This window comes from Lepidochelys olivacea, assembly GCF_965140295.1.
Source record: "Lepidochelys olivacea isolate rLepOli2 genome assembly, chromosome: 9".
In the NCBI taxonomy this organism is placed as follows: domain Eukaryota; kingdom Metazoa; phylum Chordata; order Testudines; family Cheloniidae; genus Lepidochelys; species Lepidochelys olivacea.
The window spans coordinates 72,905,410-72,933,076 of NC_140419.1; the positions used below are offsets into that span (position 1 = coordinate 72,905,410).

A 27,667-nucleotide genomic window follows, 5' to 3' on the forward strand; every position below is an offset into this window, starting at 1 on the left:
TTCTTTTTATAGTCCTTGCTTGGAAAACAAATTGCCTTTTTTTTCTTTTGATGGGGGAAAAAAACCCTAGTTTATCTTTAAGCTTACAGTTCTTGGTAGCAGATGATTTACAACAATATCATTTAGTTTGATGAAACTAACTTCAGGAAAGAGCCTCAGTTTCTTTCCTTTATCTAGTGATAGGTGTCATCACGTGTGTTTCACTTTTAAAAGATTGTAGAGTTGCAATTATTTCAGACTCTTCAGGGAACACAAATCAATCATGCTAACCATTTTTCTTGCTCTTCATAACACTGGCTGTTATGGATATTTGATGTTTAGGAGGTGAGCTGTAATTTTTAAAGGAACTCAGTATATGTAATACTTTTAAAACCTAAAAGTGGAATGGGCAACTGTCTTGAAATGCTATTAATATTCATTACATACAGCAAAATGTAATAAAGGAGTGAATCACTAGTCTTGAACCTAATTATAACATCCTATCTTGCTGCTTATTTTCTGAAGAGCAGGAGCTCTGTGACGTAACCCTATGACATTTTGGAATAATTGTATTTCCAGGCTCACATACTGTAGGTATGAGGGTAAGGTTCCTGCAGAACATTAATCAGTATGTTCCTTAATGTATGAACTATTCCATTTTTAAAGTGACATACATAAAAGTATTACAGTCCATATGAACTTGTACTTCCGGTCTCTTGTTAGTAATCTGAAAAGGCTTAATCACAGAGTGCTGTTGAATGACATTTCTATGTATAATTCTTAGTAAATCATTAAAGAATAGGATGCGGACTGTGAAAAGAAACTGCTAAGTGATATTTCCTTGATTTTTTGGTTGTGTACATGCCATTATGACTGAACATGACTTCAGGTGTGAGAATGTGCTCACCACACTGTATGCTTTGGGTTCTTGTCCAGCTGGTTGGAAGAAAAGGGTTTGTTGCATCTTGAGGGGATCCTTCCACATCTGGTAGCAGAGGTAGAGGAAGGGGGGAAAGTTTACTTGTGCAGAGCAACGAGGAGCAGGAAATAGCTGGAACAAATTGGGGGAAGTGGAAGGTGGTGGTATTTATATTTCATGCAGTCCCAGAGAAAGCTCTGCTTCACTTGGATCATTGAGAGGCTGAGAGCACTTCCCCCTCTGCCCCATAGAATCTAGAAAAAAGGAACAGTGTCCCTTCGTGATCCATTGTGAGTATCACACTAGTTTCCCTTTCCTCTCAGGGGCTATGATGGATTTTTTCCCTCACTGTCAGTATGGGCTTTTTCACCTTCTCCACAGCAGGTTTGGGACCCATTAGGGTGGGGCCAAGGGAGTTAGGTTGTAATGTTGCAATTTAGTAAGTAAAATTGTGGCATATGTCAAATGAAGGTTCCTGTTATGGAAAGGCTATAGTTAGTTATTGGATAAAATGGATTGGACAAGGTTGTAAAGGAAATCAGCCCTTATGGGAGCTGAGGAAGGGAAATTCATGGCACCTACATCTGTTACACCAGGGAACCAACTTCCTTCCTCCTCTAGCCCCCTTAATCCTCTTATAAGGGGAAGGCAGTGGCGTTCCAACAATGGGATGGCTGGGAAATGTAGAACACCACTGTAACAATTAGTCTTCAGGGACAAGCTGTAGGAATTTTCTTTGCAGTACTGAAAAATGTTATGTATTGTTGCAAGAGTGAAAAAAACCCAAGACTCTAACGAAAGGTTCTCTTTTTTAAAATATGTGATTAGCTTTGTTTAGAAGCGATAATAAATGATACTCTTAAAATGGTCCAATAATATTGAGTTAATTTTTTTTACTTTTCTATATTTTCCCTCTCACCTTTCAGGATTTGGTTGAGACTGGTGCTCAAAGTTCTAAAACAATATGCAAAAGATCGTTTCACAGTATTTCCAAACTGGCCACACGTAGGTAATAATATAATTTTCTTCTCATCATTTTTTCAGAAAAATTCTGCTGTAAACCTCTAAATTTTTGAGTGCTCTTCTGAATTGAACCTGAAGTCTAAACTTTGAGAAGTTAATCTATTACTTACAACTGTGGGTCTTCCTGCTTGAAGGCATAGCACAGAGTAAGAGGATCATTTATTCTTTCATCCCTAAATTTCTGTGTTTAGAAACTTTCTAATAACCCAATAACTGCTTTGTCACTTATTATCTGGGTGTTCCTAAAATAACTGAAAAAACTTCCAAACTTGCCTTTAGTAGCATCCATGCCTCCCACAGCATAAAGTGCACCCACTGTAGACTTCCTAGGTTTAGTTCGAGGACTCTGCAGCATGGACCTTCTTTCCGGTAGGAGATGATACTTCATAGCTTCCATAAGAAGTTTCTGACACTCAAGGTCATGTGTGAACATTGGGCTATTTTCAAGATCTGCTAGTAACTGAGAAATCAAACAGATTGATCTATACTCATTTAAATAATAAAAGATAGGATAAAGCTTAATATCTGAAACAAAATCACAGATCTAATTATCTTGGGCCCATCTTTCATGTGAGGTTTGTCATAGTCCAAATAAATTATCTGATGCAAACTAATGTAAATATAAGAAAATAAAATCTTGAAAAGGTTTTTATTTACTCTTATGAACAGCCACAATCTTGCTCCCATTGAAGTCAGTGGCAAAACTCCCTTTGGCTTGATTAGAAGCAGAAGCTCGTCCAATATAATAAAGGAGGCAACTTTACTAATAGAGAAACTAATTAGAAGTCCTATGTCCAGTGATGAGCTGCCAGAAGCTCAAGAACCAGTTCCTTCACTCGCTCCAGGTCTTTGGCAGCACTGAAGGACTCGCCGCCGAAAACCCAGAGCGAGTGAAGGACCCACAGTCGAAGTGCTGCCGAAGGCTTGGAGTGCCGCCAGGTCAGTAAAAATTCTCGTGGGAGCCTCCCCAGCTGAGAGCTCAGGCAGAACAGACAGGACGGTCCCGTGGGCCACATCCTGTCCATCCCGCCTGAGCTTCCCCACCCCTTTAACAACCAGTTCTAAACCAGCTTCAAAATTTAACAACCGGTTCGCCTGAACCAGTGCGAACTGGCTCCAGCTCACCACTGCTTGTCTTTTATTTTTTAAATGAAATATGTGTAATATCGATATCCAGCCTGCAACTGTAGAAGCTTATGCACTTTGGGAACCCACATGCAGTGTTGGAGTCTAGGTTTGATCAGCACTTCATATTCTGACATGCGTACCAGACTGACTAGGGTCCCTCTCATACCCTTTAAAAAAACTAGGAAGGAAAGAGGAATGACCTCCGATTCTGACCAACTAGCATGGTTGAAATGCATAGAGTAAAAATATTAAGAGAATCAGAAAGCCATAAAATAATTATGAAGTGATATCTAACAATGCATGTCATATAATGCATTGCAACACATTACATTCTGTTTTGATGTTGGGTTGCATTGACAGTCTCATACCACAAATATCACAAAGCTGTAATAAGATGTCAACTCACTACAGAATTGTAAAGCTGTCTCTGTGACTCCCTTTGATAAAGTGTCCATTTCAATGTTAAAGGTTGAGTAATGATGCATGTAATGAAATGTACACTGCTGGTTTCTATGTTGTGTGGTATGCTGCTAAAATTCAAGACAATAAAAGTTTTGGATGTTTTTTAAAAATTATTCAGTCTTCGGACTGATTTGCAATTTAAATTTAGTGATTTTGTAGGATATCCAAGTTTCTGTTACTAGATGAGAAAATACAGCAAAGCACTCACTACATTTCAGGTAGATACGCTGTAGACTGGTATTTTAAAAATGGGCAGATTTTCAGCACGAATAACCATATTGGCCTTATGATATCCTTTTTATCTGTTTATTGGATCTTTGCAAATCAATAATAGTTACTTGACCATTTACCAAAATATCAAATCTTTTTAGTATAGAAATATGTTCTTTACCAAACTGAAAATACGTACGTCTGTGTGTGAGAGACAGAATACGCCCCTGTATTAGCACCCAACACATGATTGTAATAATCTTTGTACAAAATATGTCTTTTCAGGTATCATTTAAAAACTCATAATTAGCTGGTCAGTATCATCCTGATAAAATATTTGTGGCAACATTTTATGTAAAGTTATAAGATTTACTTGTATATTGTTGTTAACACACATTTCAAACACCACAGCCCTGCCAAAACAGAAATCAGCAAATAGGAATGTTCTAGACAAAGGAATGTGTACTTGCCTTAATTTGCACTTAAGCAATAGACAGAGTCATCAAGCTGGGAGGGAAACAAAGAAGGCTCAACCAGGTGAGAAAAAGCCATCAGGGAACATCCTTCCAAACAGACTCTTTGTCTCTTAGTGCCCAACTTGAAATATTTTTTTCAAGAGGGGGACTGAATCTATAAAAAGGAGGGACAAACGCCCCCTGGGGCCTCTTTTTCTCCCCCTGCCTATCGCATTCACTGCACGTGAAGAGAAAAAGGAATCAGGTGCTGGACTCTGGGTGAGGGGTCCTGATCTCAGAGTTTGCTGAGTTTGCAATAATTTGCTGGAGAAACTTTTCTTGAATCTAATATAGTTGTTTGGGCATTAATAAATATCTGTATTTTCTGGTAACCATTTCTGATTTTTATGCCTAATTACTTATACTCAAATCAATTTCTTTGTAGTTAATAAACTTTTTACTGCTTTATCTAATTGTGACATTCCCCTGGTGTTATCTGGACCAATGATCTGCTAGGTCAATCCTTGACTCTGGGATCCAGCCTTACCCTGCTTCGTTATGAGAACCCCCCCTCCCAGGCTGTTCACTCACAGCCTCTGGCATGTAAGCTGCTGCCAGCTATGTGAGTGAGCACTTTTGGCCAGCAGCTGCTTGGATTGTACAACTGAATGACACTAGCCAATATCTCCAATCCCAGACACAACCCTAGGAACCCCCATCTTTCAGCGTCCAGTTATGCCCACTGGATGCTGCAAGCTTATATGAGTTCATCAATTTAACAAAGAAATTGATATGTACAAGGCTTATCATCCCAAGGGGAGTCTCTGACATACTTCAAACCAAACACACTGCTTCAGATAGAATAAACAAACAAAATTATTAACTACAAAAGATAGATTTTAAGTGTTTATAAATCCAAGCACCAAAAGTCAGATTTGGTCAAATGAAATAAAAGCGGAATGCATTCTAAGCTGATCTTAACATTTTCAGTGCCCTTGCAAACTTAGATGCTTCTCACCACAGGCTGGCTGGTTGCCTTTCAGCCAGGCTCTCCTCTTTGATCAGTGCTTCAGTTGCTTGATGGTGTCTGTAGATGGAAGTGGAAGAGAGACTGCATGGCAAATGTCTCTCCCTTTTATCATGTTCTTTCTTCCCTCTTGGCTTTGCTTCCCCACTCCTTCAGACTCAGGTGAGCATTACCTTATTGTAGTCCCAAACTGACCAAGGGAAGGGGGATGACTCACTCGAGAGTCCAACAGATCCTTTGTTGCTGCCTAGGCCGGTGTCCTTTGTTCCTGTGAGGCTGGGCTGGGTTTGTCCCATCCATGCCCTGATGAGATGTGAACTGCCCCTCTGCTCCTGGAGAGTTTTGCCTGGGCTTGTTTTAAGCCATGAGGACACATTTTGAGCCTCAAACTATATACATGAAATTACAACCTATAAGAATACTATAACAACAATGCTCAGTGCATCATGAGCCCTCCAAAGACATCCGACAGGACAAATTTGCATTGGATACCACACAATCATATTTTAAGGATGAATAAGGGGGTGCAGGGTGTTCCCTTAAGGTTCAGAGCATCACACTAATCTAATGTGTTTAAACTGAGGAGTCTGAATAACTATTTGAGATAATAAACTGGGATACAATTCCCTTAAAGGAATAACAAATTTAAAATATGTGTACTGTCCCAGAGAGGGCTGAGTAGGACAAACATGTCTGTGGAAAAATCTGAGACTGGGGTGTGTGTTAGGGTCACTCTGCAGAATAACCGAGGATGGTGAGTGCCACAGTGTAACCCAAAGATGGCTGGCAGGTAGCAGTTGCATACAGACCTTCAAGGTGTGGCTTGAATACTGGAAAGGCTGTTTCTGAGTGGCCCAGGTGGGAGCTACTTCAGCAAGTCATTGCAAGGCTCCCAAGATTGTAAGGCAGGAGTGACACAGCCCCCTACTGAGCTGGATTGTACCCTGGCAGCGAGGAAAGATTTTGAGCAGGTAGTGATTTAAAGCTATTACCCCTTACTATACATTCATATACCTGTGGTGGGAGTAGCGGCAGCCTAATGTAAGAGAGGAGCATTCCTAGGTCTTGTTGCCTGCTTTGCAAATCATGTCTCACCCACATCATTAAAGCCTGGAATATAGCTTCTTCATCCGGTACATTGATGTCATCGCTAGACAGGAGTTTTGCAATTTCACTAGCAGGAAGCAAAAGAAATTCCTGATTCTTTATTACTTCTGTGAAGTGTTCCTAGAAAGGAATAGATTTCAATGAACTCATGTTATTGACACCCTGATACAGTATATGAACAGAGAATGCATCTTTTGCATAGATTGTATGCCTGCTTCCCAATAGAATTTAGACAAATGTTCTACAGATTACTGAATCTAACATGGTTTCTTAAGTACAGCCAAAATTAATTTCTTTAAGAAATTGTTTTCCATGCCTAAAAAGAAATAGATAACTTGAAATGTAGAATGCAATTGAAAACCACATAGAAAAGATCTAGAGGATTTGTACTGAGTTTCTATGCCAACCTTTCATTTGTGAATTCCAGACCGTGACTTATGACTTAAGTGAGATATCAAAGTGAGTTTTGTGGCTTTAGCCTTCTTTAGAGATAGTGTATGAACAGGATAGATCTAGAGGCCAGGAACTGTTTCAGAGCAAAGCACAATGAGCCCCCAATCCAAACTGGGCCTCTGGACACTGCTGTAATACATAAATAATAGTACACCACTACTAACAAGATAGGTTAGAATTCCTCTGGATCTTACATCTTTGTTCTTGGAGACACTGGCAGTTGGGTCTGAGCCATGTGTTCCATTCTAATTACTGCTGCCTCAGCTCCTTCTAGAATCTTCTGTCAGTCGGTCTCTTTATGGTTAGCAAAGGAGCTCCCGCACAGGAACCATGCACTGGATTTTTTTCCCCCATGGCTACTCCAGTTCTTTTGAGGAAACTAACTATTTTTAGGCAGCTCCATCTCTTTCAAGCCATTGGTCACTCCTTCATCAGAGGCATGGAGGGCTAACATGCATGAGAGGTTCGAAACATCATCATAGTTGCTTTGACATTTCAGTACTAGGTAGAAGAACAACTATGTTTTTTCTGCCTTAGCACACTAGCACCTAGCAGGCTCAGGGGTCCTCCTTTGATACATCAGCAGTGGCAAGGAAAGGCAACCTGGTGAGTTGGCAATTTTAGGGGTGCTCCCTCAGGAGTGTATTTAGAAGGTTCTGGCGGGGGAAGAGGCAGAGGTGAGACGGAGCTCAGGGGAGAAGCTCATACCCAACTGTCCGTGTCAACAATCTAATACCTTGGAGATCTCGAACCAGTTTGGCACTAGAAAGCTGAGGCCCCAGGACAAGAATCTTGGGTGGTATCTTCAAAGAAACAGAATTACAGGGTAGTGATTTTTTTTTAACATTGTGCTATGTTGTGAACAAACTTTCGAAACACTTTGGCTTAGTTGTCACACTCTGCCCAAAGAGAGGCCCAGGAACAGAAGCACAATGGTGGTGAAGTTCATTAACAACAGTATGGAGAAGATTGTATGCCATATGCCTAGAGAGCACCCAGGTCCAGAGAGAGATAAATTCCTCACTTTTTTGAGCATTAAACACTCAGATTGAATGATTTATTCTTAATATATAGAGGGATTATTAAAGATTGTTTTACTATTAATATGATATTTCATCCAAGATTAGAAGTAAAACAACTCTCTAGGTCTCTCAAAACCCCTGAAAGTTGCACCCATTTTATAGAGATTAATGACCTGAGTTTCAGCTGCATGAGGAGCATGGTTACTAAGTACTTCTGAAAATGATTCTGTAAGTGATTTGTCCAAAGTTTACAGTGAATCAGTGACAAAATCAGGAATAGAATCCAGGATTTTTGACTCCATCTTATGCTCTGAATCAAGATGGAGTGATTTAAATCCAGGTTATTTAAATGACTTATTTTTAAAAATTGTATGTGCGCACACGCGCGCGCTTTTCATGAACAAGCTTTTCTATCTTGATTTAACATGAGACTTTCTCTCTGTAATCCATTACTCTATTGTCAAGTTCATGTAAAAGAAGGAGGAAATTACCCAGTTTTGGAGGCCTGATGCTGCCCCAGTTTCAGAAGAGGAAGCAGCACCTGCTAGCCCCTACACTCCAGCACAGTCTCTACACAACGACTATATGTTGTTCTAAAACAATTTAAGATTGAAAATCAGAGCTAAATTATACTAATAAACCTGGAATAGAATACATACAATCAGTTTGAATGTCCAATTTATTGCTGGTTAGATATTGATGAATGCAAATGTCTTAAATACACCAAGTTCTTACCTCAGCATTCTTTTGCAGTAAACTGTGACAAGTCTTGACCACATATTTGTACTACTAAGGGCAGAAAAGATAGCAAGAGAAAATACATTTTCTCTTTAACAATACCTTTTGTTAGACCATGGAAATTCAGTCCTGGTTATACATTTCTCCCGCTAAAATCTCAAATACTTGGGGACCCAGGCCTGCAGTTTTTACTCAGGTACAGTTCTCCATGGACTGCAGGATTTTGCCATGAATCTTGGTGTCCTAAAATCTTTCATTCAAAGCAATATTTTTATTTTCCCAAAAAACACTACTTCTGGAAGTCTAATTACAAGTCAGTAGTAAGGAAAATAAATTAAAGATGATATTTGTTGTACACATGTAGCCAGGTATGTTTGCATTCAGTGGATGTGCTTGAAATATAAATTAATATCTACAATTACATTAAAGTAGTATATCATATTTGAAAATATAATGCAACCTGGAACAAGGAGATGGAGACATTTTCAAAGTTGAAAATATCATGCGTTTTGTTTGTAGGCAGTAATATGTTATAGACTTCATTATAGTAATGTTAGAGACTTTATTACTATTTAACTTGAAAAGAGTTATTGTATTTAAAATAGATATAAAAATAACAGTATTGGGGGTTTAAAGGAGATGTTCACTTTGGTCCTTAATACACATCCTGCTCTAATGTTGTGATACTCCAGGGAATAGGAACAGGAAGAGAAATCCACTTTAAGTTACAAAAATAGTACAAGCTGTTTATCAGAACAGGCTTCATCTGCATGAGAGAGATACCAGGCAGGAAATTGTTAATACTTTGCATCAATAACTAAAGTAATTGAACAGAAGTTCTCAGGTTTGCTTTTTTGTGGCTGATTTTCTAATCTGTTTACTATTAGTTCATATTGCAAGCAATCTCTCTATCTGCAATATGCCTTTGTAAATTGCTCCCTTAATTTGGATATTTTTACATGTTTGAACTGGTGATGGGCCAAAATCATAATCTTTTATTCAGTTCACTCCCCTGAAGTTCAGGGTGTGTGCAGTATTACCTGACCTTCCCCAAAACATTTTGTAAGACAGGTTCAATCTACTTTAAAACAAATTTTCTTTTAAATTTATTCCTCAACTGATTCCAGAAGGTGCAGGTTTCCTTTCTTGTCCCTAAGCACTTAGTGATTGGGCGATATAAGGTCCCCTTCTGGGGCTTGCAGTGTTCTTCTCTGCCTCACTTCGCCAGCACCATGCTTCATTTTGTAAACAAGAACAGGAGCCAGTTCTGGAGGCTGGGATTTGCTCCATCTGGGTAGCAGGAAAAAGGGGGAGTGGGAGTAACATCTGTGCAGTGTGACCAAATCTCATGACTTTACCCTGAGTCTTGATATATTTTATATTCTTCTGAAAGCCTCAGCTCCTGGATACATGTGAGTATTTAAGATGTTAAGGAGAACAATTTTTCTCAATGCTCCTTGTAACAATCTTTTATGTACGTGGAAACTGTTATCATGTCCCTCCCTCAGTCTTCTCTGCTCCAGACTAAACAAACCCAATTTTTTTCAATCTTTCCGCATAGGTCATGTTTTCTAGACCTTTAATCAGTTTTGTTGCTCTTCTCTGGACTTTCTCCAATTTGTCCACATCTTTCCTGTAATGTGGCACCCAGAACTGGACACAATACTCCTGAGGCCTAATGAGTGCAGAGTAGAGTGGAAGAATTACTTCTTGTGTCTTGCTTACAACACTTCTGGTAATGCGTACAAGAATGAAGTTTGCTTTTTGCGACAGTGTTACACTGACTCACAGTTAGCTTGTGATCCACTATGACCCCAGATCCCTTTCTGCAGTGCTTCTTCCTAAGCAGTCATTTCCCAGTTTGTATGTGTGCAACTGATTGTTCCTTCCTAAGTGGAGTATTTTGCACTTGTCCTTATTGAATTTCATCCTATTTACTTCAGACCATTTCTCCACTTTGTCCTGATCATTTTGACTTTTAATCCTATCCTCCAGAGCACTTTCATCCCCTCCCAGCTTGGTATTGTCCACAAACTCTATAAGTGTATATATGTATTCTAGTAATATTATAGGAAGGGACACAAAAAGTGCCGTCAATCTGTTCATGCTACTTGCCCACCTTACTGGGTGAAAAACTGGATGGGGCCATCAGTGACTGGGAGATCCCAGTAGAAATGAGAAGGCGAACACACACTGGGGGATGCAGAGGTGACCTCTCCAAGTGCTTCGTCTCCAGCCACTCATTGGCCAGATGGGAGAGCGGGGGTAGTGATTGGTCCCTAACACATCCCTTTCATTAACTTAAACCCTAGCCAAGGCCATGTGGAGCCTCATTTTGACCCATTTCAACAGCCCCACCCTTCCCACATTAAACTGGTAGCTTCAGAGCTGCGTTATTGCAGATGCAGTGGGGTTGACCTGTTTTGGGGTCAAGAAGGATTTTTTTCTTCCCATAGGGGCCAAACTAGCTAAGGCCCGGTGGGTATTTTTGCATTCCTCAGGGCATCCTGGAGGAGTTAAATAAGAATAGGATGTAGTGTTTGCTAGGGATGTAAGTTTGTCACAACTTGTAGCTAGTTTCCAATCTTAAAAGGAAAAAAGCAAGAGTTCCCAGAAGTGTTTTAAAAAAAAAAAACAAAAAAAAACAACCTGACATTTTGCTGATGGGCCTTGTGCCTTTGGGGGCCAAGGTTCCCCCTTTAGTACCCTCTGTCCCCCTGTCAGAGAAACTGATGCAGTGATAGGATTCAGAAGAGTGATCTGAGTCCTAGGGTTAGGCTGAGGAGAGTCTGTGGGTTATGTGGTAGGAGCCATGTAACCCTGCACTGAAACCACTTAAAATGCCTGATATCTGAGAGTATAGTTGGCAAGGAGGGTAATACCTCTCTGCTGTGTTAAATTTAATAAATTTGTAACCTGTGACTTCAAATTCATCCCAGCGTTTGTCCTCATTTGCCACAATGTCCAAATTAATTTACTTCTATCTCTGGAATGGCTTTTAGAATTGTGAAGCCTTTACACTGCTACTAAATTTGTTGATATCTTGTGCTCATAGTTTGAGAATAAAATTGCTATTTGTTTCCTCAGAATGTTTCCTCTTACATTAATTTTGCTATACTTGCCACTTTTTTGTATTTTTTTCTAAATCTCATCTACTTTTTCTTTTTTGCCTTTCTTCCTGTTTGCCTACCCCTTGAAAGCAGTGTTTGACTTCTCTTTGCACTACCATTAGTCAATAAAGATGAACTGTTGTCCTTCCTTGACGGCCGCTAGACCAGAATCCTGTTGACTTTTCAAAGGATACAATATAGCTTGCATACAGTATCTTCAAATATAACAAGATGGCTGTTCATACTTTTTCTTTTTAATAACAGCAAGTTATTAAATAACAAGTCAAAAATATAAACAACAAAATCAAATGTTCCTTTCTAATGTTTTTATCAGCTCCCAATTTCATCCCAGTAATTACACCTATTACATTTTCCTTTTGAGGATGGATTGTGGCACATATTTCTTGTTAGGCATTGTGCAGGATACTCCTGCACTGGGAGTTCCTGGACGCATGGTACCTTAGCAAGGCTCAGTGTCTCTGGATCTCAGGTGTGCAAATGGAGAGCACAGCCTCTGCATCAGTCTGTGAAATTACAGCATCAATACATCTCTGCACTCAGCTAAGTTCTGCTGCAATAACCCCTGGCCATCTTTCCATCACCCCATTGATTTTACAGATCCAATATAGTATTCATGCCTGCTCTTCATACTGTCATTTCAAAATGGTTGGATTAATAATCTTACCATAGTGTACAGATGTGCCACCTTCAAGAGTTCCATGCAACCCTGTGCGTCTCCAAAGGATCGAATCCCTAAACAGTTTGAAGGATGGAGCTGCTTCATGAGAAAGTTGCAACACACTTCAATGACTTGAGACAGCTGGAGAAGACAAGCTGCAGCCAGCAAACTTTCTATAGTGTCTTCCTTTAACTCTAAAACTCCTATAGTGTGGTTTAGATCAAGAAAATTATGCATTAATTGGTTTGCCATTCATTTCCCTTGTACCTACGGCTACAACTACCCTACGAACAATGGGTGTGATTTCCAGCTCCTGTATGCGTACTCATGCTAGCTCTTATCTGAGCTAGCACAGTAAAAATAGCATTGCCATGGTAGCACAGGCAGCAGCACGGGCTTGCCACCCCAAGCATATACCTACAGGGTTCAAAGGGTTTTGTATTTGGCCCAGCTCGCCTGTACTGCCACTGCCTGTGCTATCATGGCTACGCTACTATTTTTGGTATGTTAGCTCAGATGAGAGCTTGTCCAAGTATGTGTATGCCATAGCTTGTATGTAGATGTACCCCACGGGTCTATTTGTATTTTTTTTCCCCATGAGTCTTTCCTCATTGGGGAATAATCTTTGGAAAATCTGGGCAAGCCTTCAGGTTGTATCACCACCTCTTTTCCACTGAATGCATCCAATGAAGGGAGCTGCTTACGAAAAGCTTATGCTCGAATAAATTTTTTAGTCTCTAAGGTGCCACAGGTACTCCTTTTCTTTTTGTGGACACAGACTAACATGGCTGCTACTCTGAAACCACCCCTTTATAGCCACTGTTTCAGTCTAGGTTGCAAATGAGTCTGCTGTCGTCCTATATCCCTTCTGTGTGCATTTGTCAGCAACTGGATCTTATCTAATTGTCAGCCCCTACCGCAACCCACTTCTGATATACCATTCCATGCTAATGACTGCACAACAACTAACAGTGGGGCAAAATTTGTCTGGGCTTACCCAAAGAAAGGCAGCTCTGCTTTGTGGTTGGGGGGCGGGGAGAGAGGAGGAAGGTCAGAAATTGCTGCAAAAGGTGCTTTGCAGCAGTGACTCACCCCTGCCCCCCAGGAATGTGCATAAAGGTACGAAATCTGGGGGAGGGGCAAGTCTCTATGTCCAAGCAGTGAGGAAGCCAGCACCCACCCAATCTCCGCTAGTGAAGGTGAATGGCAGGCTGGTTTAGGACCTGCTGTGGGCATTACGCTAGTAGCCCTTTTTAAAGTGGGGCTGGGAAGGAATTTTTCCCACACCACAACAATTGGCTTCAGTGGAGTGTGATTTTTCAACTTCCTCACAGCAGGTGTGAGGATGGACCTTTTCTGGTGAATAGAAAAAGTGGTAGGCGATTTGTCACAACTTATTTTGTAATATTGGGTGGATGTTCAGTGAATGTATTGCATAGGGAGGGCAGCCAGTGACCAGATAAATGGCCCGGTAAAGGACTTAAAAGGAGGTCCTGGATAAAGGAACAGAACAGGGGAGGGGGTTCGGGGACTCCTATGATCGGTATGGCTGGGAGCCAACCCCCTCCATTCTCATAGCCCTCCTTAACCCTCTTACGAGGCTGGTGGATGGTAAGGTCCAAGCCATGGGTCGGCTGGGGGACCTGGATGGAAACAAATAGGGGCTGGTGGAAGTCCTGGAGAATTGAGTTTAATAAGCATGGATTTGCCTGCACTGTATACTTTATCTGCTGGGTAGGCCCAGACATCTATAGAATAAGGTGGTGGCTTGATTAAAACCCATAACAAGTCTCCTGTCCTTCTTGCGGTATACCCAGACAATTCTGAGTCAAGATACAGAAGGATGTTTGTTGATCATTCTTAGGTTGGGTCAGTACTGCTAACCGGGATATAAAGTGTATCTCTGTAAATAGGAATCAAGGGATTGGGATGGAGGAGGACCTGCAGGGAAAATCTAGAAACAGCCAGTCTGGGGAGAAATCTTAGGCTGAAATTCACGGCATCTTGTTTGAGTTACCCACTAACCCAAACCCCAGAAAATTGGTAATTTTGTACTAGGTAGGGGGTTGGTAGACTCTGTTTAATGTAACATAGTATTGAAGGGGTCAACTAATATTAACAACATGGAAAGTTTATTTCATACTTATATGCTATGCATTTATTTTCAAATAAAATACTATGCCTGTAGATTAATTTAAATTCTGATGTTAATTATGAATTAAACTTTTCCCATATCTCATTTTTAAAAGACTTTTACAGTTAATTTATATTAATCATATTTTTCTTTTAATTTTACCAACTAAAATGTGTTAAACTTTTATAAAATTGCATTCATCCATTTTCTTGAATTACACTTACATATTTTGTTCCATAATATCATTGTTGTGAGGTTTATTTGAATATTAGTGTAAAATCTCTAGTTGTAGGTTGCACTTTTACATAATACCTGATATTTCTACAGGTTCTAAGACCATCAAAGTGGAAACAGTCTTCTATATTTTTAGCACTTTAATGTAAATATCAAAACACAGTAAATGAAATGAGCACTTGGAAAACATTTTAAATGCCAAGTTCTTGCACAGTAACCTTTTTAAAATTTAATTTTACTTTATATTTGCCATGAAATAATGTTTTACTCTCTTTGAAATGATGCATGGAAAGCTTGGACCCACTCAACAGGTATGAGCCACAGTTTCTCATGTCCCGTTCTGGAGGTGATGCATGTAGAAAATTGTCTTATTCAAAGCAAACCAATGAGTGCATGTATGAGAAAGGGAGAATGGAAGATCAGTCCGAGATAGTTCATCTCTGTACCATAGACTGTGCAAGGGTGTTGTTCTGGTAATTTGTGTGCTGCTACATTCTGGGAGACTGTTTTTTTCCCCCTTCTCAAGATTCAGGCATGGGAGAAGGAGCTCCTTTAGCACCTATGGCAGAGTGACCTTTATTCTGAGTTGAATAATCTCCCAAAGAGCTAGTATCTGCAGCCTTTCAGTGCTTGCATAACTTTGAATGCTGTGGATATTTTTAATTGGATTGTACACTAGAGTAACAGAAATCTGTTCTACAACATTTTTTCTCCACAGATTACAGAGCAGCAAGAAAAAGACAATTCACACTTCTCTGGTTTGGTCTGTTTGGCTATTGACTAAGTTCTCAGAATCAAATTAGTAATTAATGTAAACATTGGGGTGCAGTTGTACTGAAAAGAGTGGGGAGAGTAGAATAGAAAAGCTGAAAATACTCTGCTACTAACATAAAATATCTTAGACCAATTTTTTTCAAGTAAACATCAGTAGTTAATTTTTCAAATTTGTGGCTAGTTCATGACATTAAGGAGTACATCTTATTCCCCTTGATCCAGTTCCAAGGACGGGCCTGTGCCTCTCCCCCTGAAGGAGATGAGTTGCTGAAGTTGAACCTGGCCATTTGGTGGGGCATCCAAAGGGCAAAGGTTCTCAGCATGCTCTTCCCATATAACTTCATGAACAAAGCAACAGGCAGAATCTGGCCTTTATTCATTTAAATTACTATTCCTCTTCTTTGTGCCTGAATTAAAAATAGCAGATGTTCTAATCATGTACAGAGTAACAGAATATTTTGACATTCGTATATCTGTTGGAATAAGTACTTGCGGTGTTGATATAGCCATGTTGGTCCCAGGATGTTAGAGAGACAAGGTGAGTGAGATGATGTTTTATTGGACCAGCTTCTGTTGGTGAAAGAGACAAGTTTTCAAGTTACACAGAGCTCTTCCTCAGCTTCAGAAACTTATCTCTTTCACCACAGACATTGGTCCAATAAAAGAATAAGCTATTTGTCATACAAGATGTGGAGTGTGAGGGAGTTGTCTATTTTTATATATATCACGTGCACCTCAGTTTACTTATTTGATATTATCCTGCCTGACTGCAAAGAAGTGAATCAAAGGAGGCTTTTTAGAGATGGGGGAGGAGAGAAACAGGAAACAAAACAATGGCAAAGAGAAAGTACAGTCTGAGAAAATATCATGGGGTTCCTTGAGGAAACAATGGGGGTAGTTAATAACCCCCTCACTCTCTGCCTCACTCCAGTGAGGTTTGTTTTTCCCAAAGCCAAACCTAGGATCTAAGTGGATTCTGAAACCTTAAAGATGCTGGCATGGGTAAGAAAAGGGATTGAGTTGGTTGTCAGAAGCTGCCTGAGATGGAGATGCCAATGCAGACTCATGGAAGGAGGGAAAGAATGCAGCAAGACAGTCTGCTTCTCCCAGCTGAGATGGAAGTAACTGGACTGAATTGAACTTACCACCCAGAGGTCCAGTCCCAGAGGGGTTGAACCATGTTGTTCCACCCTTCAGAGAGATGAATGAAGCCAGAACTTTCACCTTAGCGGTGCACTCAAAGGACACAAAAGGGTCTAAAGCACAGCTTACCCTGTAACTATGACATATTCTTATTTTTCCTCACAATAAGAGCTAGCTAGGGTTGTTGTGGGTTATTTTTATTTTGTCATCATATTTAGTAAATAGCATTCTACACAAATATATTTTCCAGTATTGGGTATGTATCTAAGCACTAATATAAAATGGATGAGGTGAAAAATTTTGCATGCTGGACAGTGTTCACCTTTCTTTACAGAATTAGAGAATAGATTAGGAATTACCTGTATAGGCATAGTGCACCAAAGCTTTCAGTGCATCTGGGTCCACTCCTTCCATTTTGATCTCTTCTTCTTTTGCTTCACGCACATCATTAGTAAACATTGCAGCAAAATAATCAGACACAGCGCTAAGAACCAATCTTGAAATGGAAACAGCCCATTATTATGCAATTCATTTGTGTGTTTAGGAGAAACATATTGGCTGCCTTTAAAAGACTTTATCCTTACAGTGGTTTACAGTGAAGTTAAAAGGGAATTAAGTAATCTAAAGTAATCTAGTAAATTAGAATCTGAACTTTTCTTTCAGAGGGTGTCTTTGTGCTGTTTGCTTCACTCATCTCTCTAAAGTTTGACTGTAGCAAAATAGAAAAAACTGGTTCATACTTGAATTTCTTTCTATTTACAATAATGAATTTAAAGCTGTGATCATATCATTTAACTGTCTTCAGCTGATGTGCTAATTATTGTAACCATTCATTCATAACTAATCAGGGACAAGGTGGGAACTCACATTGTCTGAGCTCTTGGAACTGTCAGGCTATAAAGGCTAGTAAACAATAAGGAAAATTCCACCTGTGAGCTGGAATCTTGTGATTTCCAGCAATGAGAAGAACATCACACAGCTGCTTCTGCTGGAGATAGTTCTCCATCTTGCGAAATGTCTGCTCTGCATGATTTGTAGATTGGAAGTATTCGTCTGAGCCATTGGTGTTCATTCCAGTGGGTGAACAGCTAGCTATTGATAATCTGTTAAAGAAAGAGAAAATGAGGTTACTGTAGCATTATCAAACCCGAGAATGCTTTTAACTTCATCTTTAATTGAGCTGTGGAAATTGCAGTATAACTGGAAATCTTTAAATATATTGATCTGGTGAGAGTGGACTTAATGTGTCATTTTCCATTTGATTCTTTTAATTATACTTCAGACCTTTTGTAAACTATTTTAAAACTTATTGTAACTATAATAAACATTTTCTAAGAGAAAAACAAAATAAAAAGAAAGGGTTCATATCTGGCAAATATAAATAATATTAGGGATATATTACACTATTTTAGTGAGTTCTATGAAGTCAGGCAGAGGATTCTAGATTTGAGTAAAAGAGATTATGAATCAGGACTAGGTGGCGCTGGTTTTTTCCTCCAGATACTACTTCCTTCTCATTTACTGCGCTGATTTTATTAAATCATACAGTAAATATAATTTGGGTATTTCCAATTATTTTAAGTAGTTTTTGCTGCTCAGATGTGTGCTTTAGGCAATTGTCATAAGTATGTCTACCAATTTATTAATATGAATGCAATACTGATAGTTTAAAAGCTTGATTTTAGAATTATTTCCTGTGGGTCTGATCCTGCAAAGACAACTAAGTCCACCAATTTCTACCAAGAGCAGTTCCATGGGCATCAATTAGAGGACTATTGATGCTAGTAAAGGTTTACATGGGTAGAGCCTATGAAGATAAAGTGTCATGGTCTAAAAAGTTCATGGCAAATCCCAGACTTCAATACAAAAATAACGCATTACATTACACTCCTAAAAATACACAAAAAAACCGCTGGTTTTTGACCAAACATTTGATTGATAATTCATATTAATTAATCAGCAAGCACATGAGTGTCAATAAATGTAATGTGAAAAGTCTCAATGAATTCATGATTGGACCTCTCCTCTTCTTGCTGAATACCATATTACTCAATGCATGATTTTTAATTTTTTTAACAAGTAGGTACCTAATCTGCAGGCCATTTCTATGAACTTTAATCGTCTGATATGCATATTATTTTTCCCAGCTCCTTTCATCACCTCTTCAAATGATGTTTTTGTTTTTATTTTTTTGTCAACTTTTAATGGATGTTTACTTTTTCCTAACTCTTCTTGAGTTAAGATTAATCATTTCTTTGGCCATTTATCATGTTGATGAAATCTAGTTTGCTATATTTTTTTCCTGATACTTGGTACATTTAAACTGGAAAATTATCTTTACAGTTATATTTGGATTTATAGTGGGCCTGAAGATGTCAAGAAGCAGCAGCAAACCTTAGTTCTTTTGGGTTCATGCATTGTGCATGTGAAAACTCAAGTGAAAGAAACAAGCAACTTTCATGATGTTAAGGTCTTTCAGCAACATGTTCTGGATTTGTAGAATCAAAGCTTCCATTTTAAAGAAATTTCTCACTTTCACTGTTTTCAAAGGTAGTCTTCATAATATAACACTTTGGTCCTGTAGGGTTGCTGCCATTGTGTGTGTGCATTGGCCAGGTCTGGAGTAGAAGAGGTTTTCAGATATAGCTATACCAGCATGCCTGCCTAGTATAAATGCACATTATGCAGACAAGAGTTCTGTTGCTGATATAGCATCTACCAGTTCTCTCAGTGAAACTACCTACACTGACAAAAGCATTTTCATGTTTGTATTACTGTGTCTACATTTGTGATTTTGCCTCTATAGATGTGTTGTTCAAAAGTTACATCCTTCACCGACATTACTATACCAGCAAAGTTTTCTAGTGTAGATCTGGACACTTTGTGTTTTTATTTTGGCACTATCTCAACATTGTGTAAAACCTATTTACTTAGGGGAAGTCTACACTTAAAATGCTGCGGCAGCTGCTCCGCTCTAATGCTTTAATGAAGATGCTCTAAGCCAATGGGAGAGAGGTCCCCGGTGGGCCTAGTTAATCCACCTCCCCGAGAGGCAGTTGCTATGTCAGTGAGAGACACTCTCCCACTGACATAGCACTGTCTTTATGGTGGGGAGAGGGTTAGGTCAGTATAACTGTCACTCAGGGGTATGGATTTTTCAGACCCCTAAGCGACTGTAGTTATACTGACATAGGTCTGTAGAGTAAACCAGATATTTGAGAAAGTGTAACTTCAAAGTCAACTTGAGATCATTAATTTTGCACCTAATTCAACTTCTATTGAAATGAATGGCAGGACTTAAAAGAGAGCAGCCCCTAAAACAACAACAAAATAAAGATTCTACTGGAGTGAGGCAGCATTTTCATGTGCCCTTTAGCTCTTCCCCCCTCCCACCGCCTGCCCGCCCGCCCAAACAGAATGAACTCTTTTCTTATTCTTTAAAGTGAGGTTTCCTTGTCACATTAAATAGTTTGGAATGAAATTCAGATTTTCCTTGCCCATTCATCTTTGGAATTTCTTCACTTTATTTCTCATTCTTTCCTTCTTTATAACAACTGCAATTATTCAGTTTGTTTGTGCAATGGAACTGGATACGGTGTGTCTGATTCTGCTTGTTAACCATACAGAATGTGCAAGCCATTATTACATTTAGGAAATAATAAATTGAGGTAATAAGAAATTCCAGAAGCTTTCACGTAGTTCTTGTTGCTAAGAAACGTCTTCTGTTATCCATGTGTCCACAATGTCTGTATCCTTCACAGTCTAGCTGTCTAGAGTGCAGACCAATTTTTGTGACCCCAAAGGTGAAAACAGAATAATTCTATCATAAACATACTACTCAGATTGAAACAACGAGAAGTCCTTGTTGCACCTTAGAGACTCACATATTTATTTGGGCATAAGCTTTTGTGGGCTAAAACCCGATGCATGGAATGAAAAATACAGTAAGCAGAATATATTTTATAGCACATGAAAAGATGGGAGTTGCCTTACCAAGTGGCGGGGGGGCGGGGGGACGACAGTGCTAATGAGCCAATTGAATATATTTTTGTAGACGTTTGGGGATTATGGGAGTATAGATTGTTTTCTGGTTAAGAAATTGGATATATTCCTTATTTATTCCTGTCAAGGTTTTTCTGCAGTTTTTTTCATTTTGTTACACAAAGGAAAATGCCAGTGCTGTAAGTCATTCAAAAAGTATTCGATATCAAACCTGTGTGTCACAAACAATCTTGTAATTTGGGTGCATCATGCCAGATCCAGAAAGCTGATGATAGAGCTTTAATTCCATATGATAGATGTTATCTAGTATGCAATGAAGCAGGTTTAAATTTCACTTGATACATGAAGTGAAACTGAATAAAAATTAAGCTGGTTTACCATGAAGTAGTAACAAGTAAAATTCTAGCAAGATGATGACAAAACAACTAATGACTCGCAATCTGACCAACTAAGGGCCTCTACCTGATGTCAATCGAATAATAGAATCGCAAAAATATGGGGCTGGAAGGGACCTCGAGAGGTCATCTAGTCCAGCCTCCTGTGCTGAGGCAGGACCAACTATACCTAGACCATTCCTGATAAGTGTTTGTGTAACCTGTTCCTGAAAACTTCCAATGACTGGGAATCCACAACGTCCACTAGAAGCCTATTTCAGTACTTGACTGTCCTTAAAAAATAATGTTTTCCCCCAAAATATTTAGCCTAAATCATTCTTGCTATACATTAAGCTGATTACTTCTTGACCTATACTCATAGGATATGGAGAAAAATTGGTGACTGTCCTCTTTATAACAGCTCTTAACATATTTGAAGACTGTTATCAGGTTACTCTTCAGTCTTCTTTTCTCAAAATTAAACATGCCCAGTTTTTTTTAACCTTTCCTCAAAGGTCATATTTTCTAAACCTTTTTCATTTTTGTTGCTCTCCTCTGGACTCCCTCCAATTTGTCCACATCTTTCCTGAAGTGTGGCACGCAGAACTGGACACAGTACTCCAGCTGAGGCCTCACCGGTGCCAGGTAGAGCGGGACAGTTACCTCCCTTGTCTTACATACAACATCCTCACTAATACACCCCAGCCTTAGCCTTATATTAGTCTTATTTGCAACTGCAACACATTGTTGATTCATAATCTGTTTGTGATACTCTCTAACGCCCAGATCTTTTTCCCAGTCATTCCCCATTTTGTACTTGTGCAGTTGATGATGTTCTTCCCAAGTATAGTATTTTGCACTTGTCTTTATTAAATATATTTCATCTTCTTGATTACAGACCAATCCTCCAATTTGTCAAGGTCATTTTGCATTCTAATCCTGTCCTCTAAAGTGCTTGCAACCCCTTCCAGCTTGGTGTCACGTGCAAATTTTATTAAGTATATTCTCCACTGCATTATCCAAGTCATTAATGAAAATATTGAATGTTACCAGACCCAGGACAGAGCCCCGAGGGACTCTACACAATCTGTTTGACAGCAAACCATTGATAATTAACTGCTCTTTTAGCACAGTCTTTCATACATTTTACTCCCACCTTATAGTAATGACTAGGGTATATACCCTAGATCAGGGGTCGGCAACCTATGGCACGCGTGCCAAAGAAGGCACACGCAAGCCAATTTTTAATGGCACGCTGCTGTCTGCCGACCCCAGCAGACAGCAGCATGTCATTAAAAATCCTGCCTGGCCCGGACCACTCTTCTCCGCCCCCCGCCCTCTCCTTGCAGGGCAGGCAAGCTTCCCCCTTCCCCTGCCTCTTCCCCCAGCGTGTTGGGTTCCTGTCCCTCCTTCTCTCCCTCCCTGCAGCCTATCAGCAGATGGCCCTTGCTATGGAAGGGGAGAGGGAAAAGTGGAGCCGCAGCGCGCTCTTTGCTCCCGCTTTCTGCTCCGGGGACCTTGGGGAAGGGGGTGGAATCAGGGCATACCCCTCCAGCCCCCTGCCATGAGCCGCTCATGGCAGGGGGCTGGGAGCACCCCCATGACCCCAGCCCTCTTTTCTGACCTCATGAACCCACCCATACCCCTCAGCCCTGGCCCCTGCACCCCCCTCACACACCTCCAGCCCTGACTCCGGTACCCCCCACACATACCCAGCCCCCCTCCACACCCCATGCCCTGACTCTTGCACCCCCCACATTCTCACCTGCACCCCTCGCATCAAATGGGAGCTGCATAGGTAAGCGCTCCACACCCAAACCTCCTGCCCCAACTCTGAGCCCTCATTCTAGCTCCTGGCCAGACCCTGCACCCCAGCCCCCAGCCTGCTCCTTCACCCCCAACCCTGTTCTCAGCATACTCCCACCCTCATCTCAGTGCAGAGAGAGGAAGAGAATGGCTAGAACCGGGGAGAAGGTAGGTACTTACTCTATGTGGACAGGGCCGGGACCCCAGACTGGCAGCGGGCTGAGCGGGGCTGGCGGATGGAACCCCGGCTTGCAGGAGCTGGTGGACGGAACCCCAGACTGGCAGCGGGCTGGGCCACTCAGCCCACTGCTGGTCTGGGGTCCCGGCCGCTGGCCCCACTGAGCCCACTGCCGGTCTGGGGTTCTGGCTGCCTGCCTCTTGCCAGCTAGGGTCCCGGCCGCAGGCCCCGCTCAGCCCACTGCTGGCCTAGGTGAACGGAACCCCAGGCCAGCAACGGGCTGAGCGGGCCGGCGGCATAAGATCAGCATTTTAATTTAATTTTAAATGAAGCTTCTTAAACATTTTGAAAACCTTGTTACATACGACAATAGTTTAGTTATATAATATATAGACTTATAGAGAGAGACCTTCTAAAAAACGTTAAAATGTATTATTGGCGCGTGAAACCTTATATTAAAGTGTGTCTTCGGCACACCACTTCTAAAAGGTTCTAGATGGTGCTCTCTACACCCAAGCAGTGCATCCCATGTCTACAGTGTAGTGTCCCACTCCCTCCCTATTGCCAGAGCCTCTCCCCACCTCCGTGAAAGACTCCAACAATAGAGAGATGCTCTGGCAGCTCCCCTGTGCTGGAATCTTTCCCCGCTGCCTCCCTCTTGCCAGAGCTTTTTGCTACTGTGTGTAGCTACACGCTGCATTGTGCACACAGCTTGCCTTTCACTGCAGCATGTAGCTACACGTACCCTAAACACCACCACCAGTGTAAATAAGGCCTGGGCTCTTCCAGAATCACAAATTTGTTCTGCTTGGCTATGATTAGGGGGAAATATTTCTGACTTGATTTGCACGAGTGAAAAGCATCAAAGGTATTATGTGCCCAAAGAAGGGGGATAGCAAGGAGGCAAATGAGTTTGCATCCTCAAATGCTTAGCCTGTGAACACCTGCCAGACGCTAGTTTTTAAATAAAACTGAAAACAAATATTTCCCCTTTTTCTCCCAGATGTGCAGAAGTCATGATAAAAATTCATAGAAATGCTATATTTGGTTATTTTTATCATTTTTAAAAATGTATTCATTATAGTTTCCCTGTCCTTCCAAGATCTATACAGACTTGGACACAGTACAATAAAATAACACATCAGAGAGTGAATCTGACACGGACAATAGGGTAATGCTAGTCTCTCACTGAGGAGCAGAGAAGAAAGCCAAGGGACAGGCTGCAGACAGAGTTGGCTGGCTGTTACAAAAATTAAGTCTATGTTGAAGTGGCTCCAGTCTTATTCCTTCTTCCCCTCCCCCATACTAAACCCCACTCCTGTATGTCATTACACTTTTACATTATTCTGACCACTATTACTAAGTAAAGAACACTTCTGCTGTAACTAGAAGTAGTGATTGAAATGCCTTAATTGGTATTTAAGTTGTGTGATAAGTTCTTTTTTTAAACCCTTGGGTCTTTAATATTTTAGCACCTGAGAATGCACATACAGTGATATTTCTCCACCGAATAAATTTCTGCTAACAGAATAGTAATACTGCTGAAGGAATTTAGAAGTGTTTTCCATTTAGCCACTTGTTTTATCCTTTTACCTAAACAATAATCTGGCTATTCTGTCAAATAGCTATGTGAGCAAAAAGATTTGTAAAGCATTACAGTGTTATCGTTCCTGCCACCTCTGAAGCTATGGTGAGCTCTCAGGAATTCATTATGTGTATTGTTTCTGGCTAAAGGAAAAATTAGCTAGTAGTGTTATATGTATGTTCATATTATATAATATAAATGAAATCATTAGGCCTAGTAAATTTTAGATTAGGATGATATGGATCACAAATATCGCAGTCTAATTAGTCTAATTAGTTTTGTTAGAAAATGCATCATAGCTTTAGAAGTGGTTCACGATAAAGAATAAGTGACAAATAAGTTGGAAAGTTTTGTAACTCTTTTGAAGTGGCAAAATTCATGGAGGATGTATGTACAGAAACCCATTGCGGTGTTGATCTTGAAATGCACACACAAATAAGGGGGAAGGTTACTGGGGCTTGAGAGGGTGGTTGCTGTTATGCATGTTTTCTTAGAAAAATGCAGAGGAGCCTTTCCCCTTTTTAAAGGTGATATGGAAAGTATTCCTTCCTTTTTGGTGTCTCATGAGCTCAAGCCAGCTCTATATTACAAAGTTTTGTCGGGGTAGTTATATTGGCCAGAGTGTGTGTGAAAAAGCTACACCCTTTGCCGATGTAGCTATACTGGCAAAAACACCCATAAGAGTGCTCATGTCGACATAGTTAATGTGGGTCAGGGAGGTGGTGCTATGATGCTGACTGAAAAACTCCTTCCATTGTCACAAGCTGCATCTGCAATATGGGCACTGCTGGTATAGTTAGTGCTATAGCTATACCAGCAAAGCCTTTGTCGTGTAGACATGCCCTCATTGTACACCGTTCTATAAACATTCTTGGATTTATGTCATTTAATGATTTGTTGGGATTTTCTTTGAGAAAATCTGAGAAGATTTTGACAACTCTGTTCTTACAGACATTCTAGTTACATTAGATGACCGTGATTGAAGACAAGTGAAACTTCTAGGTATGGTTATACAAAATATTTTAATTGACACACAGACAGAAATGGAGAAAGGTAGACAGGAGGAAAACAACATCAACATTGTTTGAATTTGTCCCACACCCTGATTATCTGGTATTGTTTTGTAATCATATAGTAGAAAGCTTCACTGTTGCATAATTTTACATATGGTTGGTTTTGGAATTGGATGCTATAAAATGTTTTTGTTTCATGCAGTAATCCATGACTGCCTAGCAGCTTGTGCGACAATTTGCTTTTGTAAATTGGTATGACACCTACTTCAAGTGCCTTTCCCTCATTTTGCATTTTCGTTCACCTGTATAGAAGAATACAGTAAAAATTCTCTTCTTATGTTTCCAAGAAAATCTTTAGCAAACATATTCTTGTGCATGAATTTCCACTTATCATTTCACTTGGTGGTTTTGTGAGTGTATATACATGTAGGTGTTTCCAGCAGACAGTGTAGACCACAGAGCTACTTAGGTGCTTTAAAAACCCACATTGAAAAATCCAGTTTCTGAAGAGTTTAGTGGCTAAACTGCCTAATCTCTGCAAGACTAGAGCTTCTTTGGATCTGCACTTACAGCACACCTTGGAAAAAACACACTGAGACGGAGGAAAAAACTTAGAGAAAATAGAGAAATGCTTCCAAAGAAAGATTTCACGTCACTGTGAATTGCACACAACTTTCCACTTAATTAGGCCCCATCCCACAAAAAGCTATATTTACAAAAATTATATTTTCACACAGTAGAAGCTGTACATTTTTGACACTCCATAATGTGTGCAAAAAATGGCCACACTGCAACTTGGTTGGGGTTTTTTCATTGGTTGTTTTGTTTGTTTGTTTGTTTTCTTTTGGTATTTTGTTTGTTCGTTATGGAATAATTTGGACCCTCCTGGAATCTTGCTTAAACCATTAAGACCAACAATTTCAACAGCGGCCAATGATTGTCTCCACTTTGTGGTGCAGTGTGCCCTGTGGATCTGCAGATAAAAGTGCAACCATTACTCCTTGTTCTGTGATCCCTTTCAGTTCACTCAAACTACTGTAACAAGCATTCGGGTAGTCAACAGTGAGAGATGCAAGACTGCCAAGTAGGGTGATCAGATAGCAAGTGGGAAAAATCGGGACGGGTGGAGGGTAATAGGTGCCTATATAAGAAAAAGCCCCCAAAATCAGGACTGTCCCTATAAATCAGGAAATCTGGTCGCTCTACCAGTGCCAAGTGACTCTTAAACATGCTTATAGCAAAACAATATTATAATTAGAGCTAGTCAAAAATTTTCAGAATGCTGATGAATAATGTAGGCAAATGCAGACAAAACAGTTTTTTTCACAACTCTCTTCACATTTGAGACCAGCGGTGCTAATACTTAATTGTATTCTTACTGAGTGTTAGAGAATTCAATGAGTTCCAGTCTTGCGTCCTAACATTCTACTCATTACATAACCATCACACTGATACTTTTTTCTCAGACTTTTCAGAATAAGGTACAAATTATATTCTGCTTTTCTGATTTGTTAAACCCTCTCCAAAATGAGTCGCTCTCTTCCTAGGGAAACAAATCGCAATAGAGGAGGGGAAAATGAGGGAGTTACACAAGTATCCTACTTCAGTAATCAAAATACAGGTAATTCAAAATGGAGGAGTTTTTTTGAGGAAAATTCAAACAGCTGAATGTGAACTATTGGGGCGGGGACCATGTCACCTTTGTATTTGTATAGCATCCAGTATGCTATGGGCCAGATTTTGCCACCTTTATTCATGTTGAGTAGTGTTTTATTCCTTGAGGAATCCCACTGAAATGACTAAGGTACAACCGATGAAGAAGGGTGGCAGAATCTGGCCATATGGCTGCTACTGGAAACAAACAAAAAACAAACAAACCTATGCTGATGGCCCAGTGTAACGTGTGCAGATTCAGGAAAATAGAATTCTGCTACTCAGTTCAATAACAATGAATGATTACCTTATCAAACGTGCTGTCACAGACTTACCCCCATACTCCCACTGAGTAGGAGATATTCTGAGACGCTGAGATAAAATATTTAATATCTCTATCTCTTTTCTCATAAAGTGTTTGTAACAAACAAAAGGAGAAATAAAACAGTCCAGCAGAAT

The 27,667-nt window shown here is 40.1% G+C and overlaps 1 protein-coding gene across 2 annotated transcripts in view; it reads right to left on the reverse strand.

Moving 5' to 3' along the window:
- The window catches only part of KLHL4 (kelch like family member 4), a 76,501-nt gene that overhangs the window by 14,230 nt on the left and 34,604 nt on the right, over window positions 1-27,667 (reverse strand). For both annotated transcript variants that reach the window (XM_084638213.1, XM_084638214.1), the window contains exons 2-6: window positions 17,527-17,700; window positions 16,957-17,093; window positions 12,319-12,515; window positions 6,218-6,430; window positions 2,195-2,381 (exon numbers count right to left, since the gene is read on the reverse strand). In XM_084638213.1, coding sequence (XP_084494339.1) covers window positions 2,195-2,381; window positions 6,218-6,430; window positions 12,319-12,515; window positions 16,957-17,093; window positions 17,527-17,700 — 908 coding nt within the window. The remainder of the gene's footprint in view (window positions 1-2,194; window positions 2,382-6,217; window positions 6,431-12,318; window positions 12,516-16,956; window positions 17,094-17,526; window positions 17,701-27,667) is intronic.